This window comes from Mesoplodon mirus (genome assembly GCF_964341445.2).
Source record: "Mesoplodon mirus genome assembly, chromosome: 16".
NCBI lineage: Eukaryota > Metazoa > Chordata > Mammalia > Artiodactyla > Ziphiidae > Mesoplodon > Mesoplodon mirus.
The window spans coordinates 70,225,986-70,239,418 of NC_138992.1; the positions used below are offsets into that span (position 1 = coordinate 70,225,986).

The 13,433-nt window shown below is 39.2% G+C and overlaps 1 protein-coding gene across 5 annotated transcripts in view; it reads left to right on the top strand.

Annotated features, from left to right (window-relative positions):
* Nucleotides 1-13,433, top strand: part of ASPH (aspartate beta-hydroxylase) — a 230,196-nt gene that overhangs the window by 45,173 nt on the left and 171,590 nt on the right. The window contains exons 4-5 of one of the 5 annotated variants that reach the window (XM_082601146.1): nt 1,969-2,010; nt 4,158-4,601. The exons of the other annotated variants lie outside the window; for them this stretch is intronic. Of the exons in view, the coding sequence (XP_082457272.1) occupies nt 1,969-2,010; nt 4,158-4,519 (404 nt within the window). The 3' untranslated portion in view covers nt 4,520-4,601. Of the gene's footprint in view, nt 1-1,968; nt 2,011-4,157; nt 4,602-13,433 lie in introns of those variants that run through there. 5 annotated transcript variants of the gene reach the window in all.

Genomic DNA, 13,433 nt, shown 5'->3' on the forward strand with positions numbered 1-13,433 from the left:
CAAAAATATTGAAAAATGATTCAATATATTCTTTAAGTTCAGAAAAGACAGCTTAGGTTGATACTTTGGAATTATATATAGTACAGTGGCACATTGTTAATTTGTATCACTTTAGGGATTTATACCCAAACTGGAAAAGTTTTAAATCAAGTACTTATTATATTTTCATGTTTCTAATCAACTAATCTCATGTTGATCTAATATGTTGGCTTATTTATGTTAACGCTAACCTTTTCATCAATGTAGCTCTTTTGACTGTATCATAATAGTGGAGGGGTAGGGGGATAGTCTGATTCCCACCATTCTGCTTTTTAAGGGACAATCCAGGCCTCGCCAGTCAAGAACATGCAGGAATCAGGAGGGGACGTTAGCATCATTACAAGTGTATTCTACTGCGTTATGCTAATTTCTTTTGCACGTTGGATAATACCCATGTATTTGAAAGTTGTCATTACGAGAATAAGTTTGACATTTCACCTAAATAAACTTTCTTGGGGAGTGGTCCACGACAGCATTCGGTAGTACACGGTGGTATACTGTGTTTGCTAGAGTTTAAGAAAGAATTGGGCTTTGTCCGTGAAAAGTAGTTGTTAGACACACACGCTGGTTTTGGTTATGTATGCATATCAAGTAACTGGATAGATACAGATAGCCACATGGAACAGTTCATTCACATTTCTGTTTTTAATGTAGTCATTGGTAAGATATACTAATACTTGTTTTCCAGAATGACAATGATGATATCTCCACCCAAATAAATTGCCATTCTCAAATGAACTGTCTCATTTGATGGAAACAAATTGCCATGAACAGAGAGAGAGGGAAAGAGGTTTAGGAGTGGAGGGTGATTCAAACAACAGAATAGGAGTAAAACAATCTCATACGCAAGTGGGAGTGTGATTATGGTTTTGAGAAACATACAGAGGGGGTTCCACAGTTTCCAGCAGGAATATGTGAAATATGAAAGGGCTTAGGGGCTTTCTTGGGACACTTCAGACCTTAGTTGTAGGGTGACAGGTTGTGCATGGCGCTCGCTGCCTCCACAGGGGATGAGCAGAAATCACCCTACCTCCTACCCTGGTGTCCCCAGGTAATGGATTGGCAACCTGGAACGCCACTTTGGAAAGTTTGCTGATACGCGAGTGTAAAATAACATTTATGTGACCAGGAGATAGAACTGGGAACATCAGTTGGTTGGGATGCTAAGTACAGGCTGGTTGGAAAAAGTGTACAGCGAGGTATATGGTAATGATATTTGTTAGAAGGTTAAACATAAACACATTATCAGAACTTTGATTTGCCTAGAGAAGAAATAGAAAGCCTTTGCAGAGTTTTTAGATGAAGAGTAAAAAAGTTAGTATATACCTCCATAATAGTATAATTCTTATTTATGTAATTTTTTATAAAGAAAGTTTGAAACTATGGGAGAAAAGCCATGATTATTCAGACAGTAAAGAGTAAAATTCTATCAAAATATGCTGTCCTTCTTTTGAGTGGCAGTGATAATTGAGTAGGGAAATAAGGTCCCCAGGTCCTTTCACCCCTGGTGCTTGTAATTGATCATCTGTGTCTAAGCAGAAGTCCACTGACATCCAGGTACCACTGAGAGGGAAATGCCATTTCCTGTGGTAATTAGACATCTCTAAAGCCAACAATGCTTTCAGACCTAAGGCAGGTTGTGAAGTTGATTAAATCAGTGATGTTTTTAAAATGCATTTTTCGGTTATAGGTAGTGAAAGTAAGGTTCTAAAATGACATATGAATGATAGATATTTGTATGTTGCAGGAGTGTATTTTTTTAATGGTGAATTTAAGTAAATTTGTTTAATAGTCAATTTATAAACTATAAAATAGTTTAAATTGTCTATTTAAATATTTAAATATTTAAACTATTTTATAGATACTTATTTTTTAATTACCTTAATATTTTCTGTTTGTAACATATTTTCATCTTGTAAACACCAACAGAAGGACCTGGTGGGGTAGCCAAGAGAAAAACCAAGGCTAAAGGTATTTTCTATTTTTCACATTAGCCTTGAGTGAATCAAGTTTAATGCTTGAAAATGCATGACAGTTTATAGATAATGTTTTGTAGATGCAGCTACTAATGCTAAACATTATTGCTTTTTGGTTTTGGGTGCACCTTTGGTTGTAAGTAGTTTTATCAAGGTTTCATTAAAGAGTTTTCTGCCTCCGGCCTGTAATTTTAAGTAATTTCCTTTTTCAGATTATCAAAACCTCGGAACAGTCTTTAAACCACACACTAAATTTACAGTATACACATCCTATCTACCTTCTAAAGCCTTTCTTTAGTCTAAATTTTTTAGTTACTGTCGGAAATAAAGATGAGTTCATCAATGATTGATTTCCTTTTTCCAAAAGCTCTGATGATGCTGTCTTAGAGCACAATAAAAGCTAGTGGGACCAAACTTGTAGTTTTCAGTAAAATGAAAACTTAGATTTCATTATGCCGGTATAGAATTTGCTGTGTTTGATATTTTGATTCATTAAAAATTATTACACCTGTCAACCATTCTGTATAGGCTAACAGCTTATTATTGCAGCCTTATTTTATATTCCTTTGGTTTTTCTTGTTCACTTGTAAAGATTTCTGTCCTTTAGGGAGAGGGGCATGGGGAAAGTGCATGCTTTTCTTTATAAACCTGTAATACTCTTTTGTGTTCAAGTGCTTGGCACATGGTATGTAGTTTGATTTTGGTGAAACATTAACAGGTGAGACTTTTGCTATGTGATTTACAGGGTTTTGTGATTTCTATTTTAACTTTAAGGTTAGGAAGTTTTAATGTTTTAACTTTGATATCCCGCCTGAATAATTCCCGGGAAGAAGGACAGAATTTTTACCATTTTATTCTTATGTAAGTAATTATGAAATAAATGGCCAATAAAGTATAATTTGACTCCTTGATCTAGAGAGGCAAATTCAACATTAAAGATTTAATATTTTAAAAACTGTGTGCAGAGTAAGACGTGTCAGCATTGCACCAGCATTCCGCTCTTGCAGTGTTGCGTATCTATGTTACTCTGAACGGCGTTGAAGAAGAATGAGGACTTTGAGGATGGTTGATGATTTATGAATTCTATTCTGTATTTTTACAAGGTTTTAATAAAATTGTCAGGAAGAGTCGAATAACATTTTGTACTCTGTGAGTTTTACATGATTCTGATGGGCAGAAACATCTTCCACGTTTTATTATATTAAAGAAATCTTTCTCTTTTTTGTTTCTGCTTAAATGCTACATTATACAGTAAACACCTTGCTTCTCTTATGATTTCTTAATGGGGAATCAAGAAGGTGAAATTCAAAGCTTTTGCTAGCAGCACTGTTCAACTTTATTTAAAGCCAGTTGAAAGCAGCACCTCACGTGAGATTTGGAATCACCTGTATATTCCATTTAATTGTTCTCTCTTCTGTGAGCATGGACAGCATAGATGTTGGCTTGGAGTGGCTCTACGTAAAATAATGGGAAATATACTTAAAGGAATACTGATTTCATAATGTTGAACAGAAGCAGAAAAGAAGTTCTCCTTGTCATCTTAGACACTGTAGATAACAAACTTAAAATTTTGTACTCATATGGAAATTATATTTTTCTAAACTAAGAAAATTAAATGGTATTTAACTTTCCATTTGTGCATTATATTTGTTTCCAAGGAATGCAAGCACAGATACTTTAAGGACATACTTTTTTTGTTAGAGCTAAAGACTTAAATTATCTTTGTACAAATACTTGCAAGCTATGGAAAATTTATTCCTGCGTTGTCAGTGTTCCTTTAATTATGTTGTCATAGCTGTGATATGTGAGTTGTTAACACTCTGTGTAAAGTGCTGCCTTTATGGCTGGACTCATTTTATTAATATTGCATGTTAACCTGGTTTTGAGGCAAATCATACTATATTGCCAGCTGGAAAAATGATGGCAAGTTTCTAGCATTTCTTTTATAGCTGATACTTTATAGAGGTTTGCATCTGTTTTTAGCCAATTTAAAACTAGTGGATGAAAGTCACGTTTTGAATGATCATTTCACGTGTGTGGGGAGATAGAAAAAAAGACAGTACTTTTGCACTAAGCTGCTGTCTATGAATTAAGAGATGACTTTCAATAAACATTTTTCCCTTTAATTGGAAAACCGGAAAGTTAAAGAACTCACTAAAGAAGAGCTCAAGAAGGAAAAAGAGAAGCTTGAGTCAAGGAAGGAAAGTAAACATGAAGAGAGAAAAAGGAGCAAGAAACAAAAAGAGGATGACCGGAAGGAGAAGAAAATTGCGGATTCAGTTGTTTCCAGGAAAGAGTCTCCTAGGGTTAAAAAGGACAAAGAAAAAGAGAAGGCGGGACTAGGTAAAGGTACTAAAACCAAGGAAAATAGGAAAAAATCAACAAATATCAAGGATATTTCTGCTAAAGTGGCACCCAAAGACAAAGATTATAGAAAGGAAGGGAGAAGTTCTGCCAAACAGGCACATTTAGCAAAGGGAAGCAACCAGAAGAGAAAGAACTAAAGCTGCAGCAGCATCCCAGGAAATGGTGTATTCTTCATCGTGATTTGCTGCCGAAGGGCATGGAAAACTTGGTATTCCTCTGGTTGGGGAAGTTGTGTCATTTAGCCATTGACTATATTTATTGGTGCTCAGCCAAGTAAATTCTTTGAAATTGAGGTACCTGTCTCATGCTTCGAAATTTAAAAGATGAAGCTTTAAAAAAATATGTAATAAAAATATGATGTAATAACGTCTATTTTTATTAACTTATTGATCGTGTACCAGGTAAACGTATATGTATAATATGAATTGTAATGATTTATTACTACAGAATAGTCTCACTGGAGTTCAGCAAGAATATTAACATTTTAAATAGTGTTTATATGCAGAGTGATTTGTAAGTTTCAGGAATGATAAATACTCAGGTAGGTAGGAGGTTGTCTTCTTCTCTGTTAGCTGTTGCTTTTCTTCCCTCCTTCGCCTTCCTGCTTTCCTGCTTCCCATTCCTCTTCAACTACCCTCTTCCTTCTCCACTTCCTTTCTCCACCCCCCAGCTCTTCCCAGGGCATCTCCTCGGGCTCTTGTGAAGTTGCCGGCGTGTCTCCCTCCCCAGGCCCAGCCAGCACCCTCCCCCTCCCCCCGCCCCCCTCTCTGGGGGCTGCTCCTTCCTCAGGCTCTTCCCCATTCAACTCCTTTGCATCTCTCCTCCCGGGTCTTTTTCCATCTCCTTTACCTCCTTTTTCACCCCGCTGTGCTGCCTTACCCCTCACCCCTCCTCACCCTGCCTCTCCCGTTCCAACCATCCCTCCCCGACCTTCTCCTGTTGCCCAGTCAATACTTAGTGTTCACAGCATTCTGAGAATTCTGGAAACAGTCCTGGATAAAAGAGAGAATTTTATGTAGAAGAACAATTTTAGAATGCTTATTTATGACATCTTTACAGACTCAGACTAGTTATAGAAAGGCTTTAATTATTTCAAATTAGGATATACTTTCATTTTATATCACACAATTTTTCAGTTATATTGGTGGAATGGCATATATTTTTCATATTTGATTGTATCATACTTGTTTACCGTTTCTGAGGAGCTGCAAATTTGAGATCAAAATTGAGTTCAGAAAACATTTAATAAAATGAAATTTCTGTAAGAAATATATTTCTACAAATGGTTTGTGCTGTTCTACATGAAGTCTTAATTCTGTAACCGTGACTGCTGGTGAAATTCAGTTACTGAATTTGAGAAGAATAACCTGATTTGTTGTAACTGAATCATAAGTGCTGCCACAAAATTTTTATTTTATTTTTAAAATAGTTCTTCACCTTTTTCTTTGAAGAGCCTTTAAAAACAGAGATTTTCGCCCAATTAAAGGTATTTCAAATCAGAAATGAGTAAGCGTTAAGTGCAAAATTTTCTAAAAGTATTGTGTTTTTTGTTTTTTTAATATGCTGGCACCTTTTACTGCTTAAAATCAAACACCTGTACATTTAGTTGACAAAAATTCCAACAGACATGATAAAATTATCCAGCAAGGGGGCAGGCCTAGAGAATATCTAGTCTAATATCTCTAATCCAATCCTATCATTCTGTTGTTTAAAAACTGAGTCCCAAAGAAATTGTCACATGGGTTAACTTGGGGCTTCATATGTTGATCAGTCCGGATTTTATTATTTTTATAGTTTGATTATAGGAGCACAGTAAACCACAGTGAATCTTATGGCTCATTTGGAGGCAAATACAGGGGCACTGGCTTGAGGGGAATAGATCCCAAGTACAGACCTGTAATCAGCTGTTTCTTCCTAGCTCTCTTCTCCAATCTTGACTCTGCTGATTTCTACTTGACTTTATTCTATATGGAGGTGCTACCATTTGATGAGGAGGGTGGCCCTCGGGGGCCCCAGACACATTTTTCTAGTTTAGCCATCCTTGTACAAAGATGCAGTTTTCTGGGCTGGCCCTGGGAGAAAAGTCCTGGGAGATTCTGGCTGTCCTGGTTAGGCCTGGAAGCATCTGTGACCATTCCTGTAGTCGGGGACAGGCTGGCTCCTGTGCACAAAGCTTTGGGTGTGGGTTGAGGGGTTCCTTCTCAAACCACATGAAATGCTTCCTGCAGGAAAGAGTTTCTGGGAGAAGAAGAGGGAGACTCTGAGACCTGGACAGAAGGAGAAGCAAAACTATATCCACCGACCACATAAAATTGCAATGTTTAAAATATATATCCTGATGTTCGGTCTTGCTCAGATAAATAGATTGAGTTTTCAAATTTAGGTATCAAATTTTAAGTGTTAATTTCGGTACCGATGACTTTTTTTTTTTCCTCCCTTGTAGAGAGGGGCAGCAAATTATAATGACCTTTACTGCGGGCATTCTAGTAATTTTTACCTTGGTTTTTGAAGCACAGTCAATGGCTGTGGGGCATAAAGTACGTAAATGCTAAATTCTAAGAAATTAGTGAAAAAAATTTAGACTAACCCTAATCAGCGTAAGCGTATAAACATTATCTGTTGCTATTTAAGAAAGCACCTGGAAATATTTTAGTTCTATCATTGAGTTTCCCTTTGAATAGCAACTCAAGAATTGAATTGAAACTCCTGTCCTAAACTATTAAAAGTGTTTCAAGAGCTCTTGAGAACTGGGAATTGGCTTACTTTCTTTTTTTTCTTTCCTTCCATTTTCTTCAGTAAAAAAAGGTTTCAACTGAATTTTATTGAAGTTGACGTGACACTTTACTCAGATGCATTGACCCTTACTGTTCACCTAAAAAACTTAGTGGAAATATGCTTTTTGGTCATGATTAGTGGGTTAAAATTATGCTTGCTTTCTCAGTTTTACTTACTTTTTTATTCGGTATGTAGTTATTTCTATATTCTGCTGCTTCATATTGTTATGTAAGGATAATTAAAACCAGAAAGGTCACCTTTTTGAAATGTCAACTAAAAACAGGGACAAAAATTATATAACTTGAAGTAGTTGGGAGTCAGAAAAAGTCCTGAAAAGTGAAAATTAAATACTGAGTATAAATGTATTTTGTTATATCACTAACATTACTTAAGCTACACTAAGAGATGATGCATAGAATTCTAAAAAGTGACATTCTTGGCATAATTTTCCTTTGTATGGTAACATTTCCCATGTGAGTAGCAGCCATCGTAAAGACGGTCAGTTTTACAAAAATATTTGAGAGCTTATCAGTTTTTACAGGAATCTGTTGTCCTGTAGTGTTCAGAATACTTTCTTTGGAAGAACTTTATATTCATTGATATTTTCCCTTCAGTTGTGATTTGTAATTTCTGTGTTTCACTGGTTAATGGCTTTGTGTGTGAATTTCAGTTATTTCTAACATTGCTTGTAATCAACTATTTGCAATCTTATTTTTTTCAAGATATTCAGTTTTACTTTATGGATGATTTGCATTGTGTATAGGCGGTCCAACAGCATTTCAAAATGAGGGAGAGACTGGTAAAGAAATTGACGTAAATCTGTTAGCATGAAAGTTTGAATTAATCCCGGGGAATTAATTCTGCCAGAGATTGGCTCATAGAGAGTATTTTGTAATGTTATGGCCTGTGTAGCCATCCAACTTTGTAACTTCAGAGGTTCTCATAATGATTACTTGGGTAATAAGGACTCCCTGTATATACTTCCATTAGAAAACAAAGAAAGATAGCAAACAAGTATGATTTTAAATGTTAATGGTTTGGGAATTCCCTGGCGGTCCAGTGGTTAGGACTCTGTGCTTCACTGCAGGGGGCACGGGTTCCATCCCTGGATGGGGAAGTGAGGTCCCACATGCCGCACGGCCAAAGGAAACAAAACTTTTTTAGTGATTTAAGTTAACTGTAAATGTCATTTTCCATGAAATGGGTCTGCTGATTTAGTCTGTGTCTCCAGACTTTTATTCCTTTCTCCTGTGTCTTCCACTGTTCCTTCTGTTAATGCCCATTGGTAACAGTTCTCCAAATCGGTTACTCAGTTCACTTGGAAATGCTGGTTTTTCTTTCCTTTCCCTCGAGGTGGTTATGCATGAGTGGCTGGTACGTTGTTAGCACTCGTGCGTCCCTTTCTTTTGTCAGAATAATGGTAATAATTCTACCAAGTTGTTTCAGTCAGTTGTTAAAAGTTTGGAAGCACTGTGGCTATGATTCCCACTCCTTTTATCAACAGATTGTGAGACAAATAGTTAAGCTCTTTATTCTTTGTAACTAATGTATCATTGTAAAATGGGTGTACTGGGTCCTACTTTGTTTTACTGAGATCATTGAGCGGACAAATAAAAGTAATTCTAGGGCTTCCCTGGTGGCGCAGTGGTTGAGAGTCCACCTGCCGATGCAGGGGACACGGGTTTGTGCCCCGGTCCGGGAAGATCCCACATGCCATGGAGTGGCTGGGCCCGTGAGCCATGGCCACTGAGCCTGCGCGTCCAGAGCCTGTGCTCCGCAACAGGAGAGGCCACAACAGTGAGAGGCCCGCGTACCACACACACACACAAAAAGTAATTCTTAATGTTACATATGTATAAAACTGCAAGAATGCTTAGTTATTTAAAGGATACTGCTACAACATGGAAACACAAGATGTGAAATGTAAAAGCTAGAAAAAAGTTATGAAGAAATAAAGTGTAGTTTTTAGTATATGGTATAATTGAGACATTTCATACCCAGTCTAAGTGTGAAAAACTTATTTATAAGTTTGCTTTGTACCTAGAACACATTTTTCCATAGAAGCGATTTTATGGTCTTTAGAGGTTTTCTATCCAGTCCACAAAAACCTATTCAATTCCTAATTTCCAGTTCTGCAAGTCTCAGTGTAACTATGTTTCTATGGAAAAAGCATTCATCATTCTTCCTCAGGACATTAGGAACACGTTTAGCTTTACTTCTAAGTATTTTCCAGAATTCTTTTGGTTACATGTGTGAATCCATTCCAGTTAGCTTACGTGGACCAAAAACATTGATTGGCTCACATGACCGTAAAGCCCAGGGGTAGTTGTGGTTTTTGTCTTTTGGTTATGCTAGCTCTGGGTGCTCAGACAGTGGTCTGGACCTCTCTCTCCATCTTTGGGCTCTCTTAGGAGGTGGCCTTCCTTCTCAGGCAGCCTGGAGTCCCCTGTGCTCATATTTATTCCTAATTCTTACAGAATGGGGGATGGGGTAACCAAGCTGTGACTGCAAGACCAAGGGCATGTGAGTGCCACCCTTAAAGCTGGGGTGATGGAGAACCAGTCCCTCAACGAAATTAGTGTGCTTTTACCGGGAGAAGGGGGACTAGGTGTGGGGCAGGCCACACAGTGAATATTTATGCCCTGTATTTCATCCGCACCAAAGGCAGGCACTTTCTGGAATTGTTTTCCCCTTCTCTCCTCCTCACCCCATGCCTCCTGCTGCCGCCCAGATATGAAGGGTTGAATGGGATGAGCCTGAATGGGTATCTCAGAGTTAGAGCCCTGGGAATAGAGAGAACTCATCCCAACCCTTGGTCAACAATAACTTCAGGCAGTTAGAGGAATGTAAGAAAATATTGCCATTTGATAAATCCTGCCATTTAGTTATCAGGTGAATTAGGTTTATGTTGTTAAGCTCTTTACATTTTCCCCTGGTTCTGTCTAAAGAGAAAGTGTTTGTTCTTAGGAAACTGAAGGGTGAGTATTACATAGCAGACCCAGAAGGCTTATTCTCATGCAAATCTTGTTTGGGGTACTTGGAAAAAATCCTCAGTAACAATCTTTAGTGTCAGGCCCTACCTTCTCCATTTGCCCGAGGATAAAACCACATGAACTAGATGTTTATTACTGGTTTTGGATGTCATTTTTACGTAGAAATCAATTTCTGCAAAAGCTTCCATTTTCTAAGCCCTACAGAGCAGAAAATCATCTATTTTTCTTTGTTCTCATTTCATACCTCATTTGATTTCACTTCATGTATGTATTTATCACTCTTTATTAGCATCTATACATCATAGAGGTCTGTCACTTACTTCTTCCTTGCCTCAAATATTTCTTCTCTAAGAGATTAGAGGAAGGCATATACTTAAAGTTTCTGTGTTGTTGTTTTTTTGGTTTTTTGTTTGTTTGTTTGTTTTTGCGGTACACGGGCCTCTCACTGTTGTGGCCTCTCCCGTTGTGGAGCACAGGCTCCGGACACGCAGGCTCAGCGGCCATGGCTCACGGGCCCAGCCGCTCCACGGCATGTGGGATCTTCCCGGACCGGGGCACAAACCCGTGTCCCCTGCATCGGCAGGCGGACTCTCAACCACTGCGCCACCAGGGAAGCCCTCTGTGTTGTTTTTGATAATGAAATAAAGACCCACATGCTGTGTCATCTCTATTTCCCATTTATTGATTCGTTGAAGAAATATTCAGAGTATCTGCAGTGTATTGGGGGCTCTTCTAGGCCCTGCGGATACAGTCCCTACAGTGAAATGCTCTGAGATAAACAAGGGATGGAGAAGAAATAAACTGGACTGTTGCCTGTCCTGCCCACCTCCCGTCTGCGTACAACATGCTCCCACCCTGTGGTGGGCTGCCTTCTGCCTCTCTTGCAGTATCCAGCTGAGTCATCACATCTGTCCTCACGTTCTCTGATCCTCCCAGGTGGCTGGATTGTGTGCCTCGCAATTATCATGCTCTTCACTTTGCTTCATTCTGGGACTTTGTTATTAGACTATGATTTATGTCCAGTACCTATCATAGTAACTGACATTAACAGGCATTCAATGGATGTTTATTGAATGGTTAACATATAAAGTAGGTGATTAAAATATATTTCAGGTCTGTATACACTGTTAGTAATATTAGAAAGGTGAAAAATGTTTAAAAAAATTTTTTGAGGAAAAACCCAGAAGCTTTTTCAGTAATTGTTTTAACCACCTTGTAAGTTGCCTTAAGCTTTGTTCATGTTGTTGTGTGTATGTGTGCAAGGCAGGCGGGAGGGAGAGGTAGATTTGTTTCTTTCGAAGAAATAAAGGAAAACATTAAGTGACGGGGAAAATGTGTACTTTCTGGGTTTAAATTATCCCATTTAATTCTTAAAAGCCCTCTAATGAGCTGCTGTTTTATCCGCTTTCCATATACTTGTGGACCAATGTTGTAGCAGTGGTAGTATGTTCCAGATGGGATTCAAATGGACTTCAGAGGCAGCCCTCTGGGCTGACGTCCCTAAGCTCCTACACGTGGTCTCCTGCTGTGAGATGTCAGACTGAGTCCACTCCAACCCCATCTTTGTGGAGTCCGTCCATTGTTCCTGAACCAGGCTCTTGGGAATCTTTTTGGCAGTGTTTAATTCTTTTGAGATTTACGTCATCCTCTTCTGAAGCCCGTCTGTCCACCTTGGGTCGTGTGAAAATGATTTCCATCTGGAATGGCTCTTACTGTATGTCAGGGAAGCTCTTGTAGTTCCTGGCAGTAGGGCTGCTCTTGGGATACCTGCCAAGGTTGTACCTGCTGATGATACAAGTCAAGCAACAACAGCAGGGAGTAGCATGGCCAATTAGTGCGTGTGCCTTTGTGGATGATTGATTTCCCAGAATATGTCTCAAGGTTCGTGTACCGGTTAGGGTCGTTCTTGGGGTGTATTGATGTATACCCCAGTCTAACATGTTAGACTGCTTGCACCTGTGACCAGCAGCAGCCCCGAGCACTTCCCTGCATGGATCCCAGCAGCTGGAGTAACCTGCATGGATAATAAGATCAGACTTTTAATTCCTCTGTACGCCACTGAATTAGCAAATCAAAGATTGAGAAACTGATTTTTAAAATGTCTTAGCTTTTATGGGCTAAGATTGTGAGAGCCTATGAAGCATCATACTATGTATAATCCTTCCTGGCCCACATTTTGTTGAGAAAGCAGTTTGTATATGATTCTTACGAAAAGTAAATCCTTCACTCTCATTCAGAGTAAGAGCCGGGTGTCTGGGACCTTTCTTTCTTTTTTTTTTTTAAAGATTTTTTTTTTTTGATGTGGACCATTTTTAAAGTCTTCATTGAATTTGTTACAATATTGCTTCTGTTATATATGTTTTTGGTGGTTTGGCTGCAAGGCACGTGGGATCTTAGCTCCCTGACTGGGGATTGAACCCACACCGCCTGCATTGGAAGGCAAAGTCTTAACCACTGGACTGCCAGGGAAGTCCCATGTCCAGGACCTTTCTGATCCTCAGGCCCGTGCTCTCCAGCTGTGTTGGCCACCTGGGTGTTCTTCACTCCCATCACCCTCCCTGCTGAGGAGTTTTGTTTTTTTTTTTTTTTTGCGGTACGGTGGCCTCTCATTGTTGTGGCCTCTCCCGTTGTGGAGCACAGGCTCTGGACGCGCAGGCTCAGCGGCCATGGCTCACGGGCCCAGCCGCTCCGCGGCATGTGGGATCTTCCCGGACCGGGGCACGAACCCGTGTCCTCTGCATCGGCAGGCGGACTCGCAACCACTGCGCCACCAGGGAGGCCCCCCTGCTGAGGAGTTTTGTACTTGCTGGTCCAGAGCTTTATCTGGAGACTCTTCCCTGGTGTAAGTCACAGGGCCACATCCCTAATGTCCTTCAGGAATCTGTTCCAGTCTTTTCTGCGAATCCTTTCCTCATCAGTTCATTGTAAATAGTCCCGCCCCCTTCCCTAAGGGCCTGCCACTTTCCCCATGTGGTATACTCTAAAGAGTTCATGTTTCTTATCTTTTTAATTGATCCCTTCCTATGGCTGGTAGGGGTTTTGTGTGTTGCTTTTCTATAGAACAATGCTTTGTGTTAGTGGGTGCTAAATATTTGTTGAATGAATGAATGTAATATGCAATATAGTAACTTTTGAAATGTTATGTATTTATGGGAAGAAAATCCACTTATTCTTTCCTGTTATGGTCAGGTGTAGCTGGGTAGTAGTGAATGAAGTAAGCTGATATTGGGCTAGAGTAATTGTATCAGGTAATTAAATTTGCTATGAATGGTTGATTTAAAGT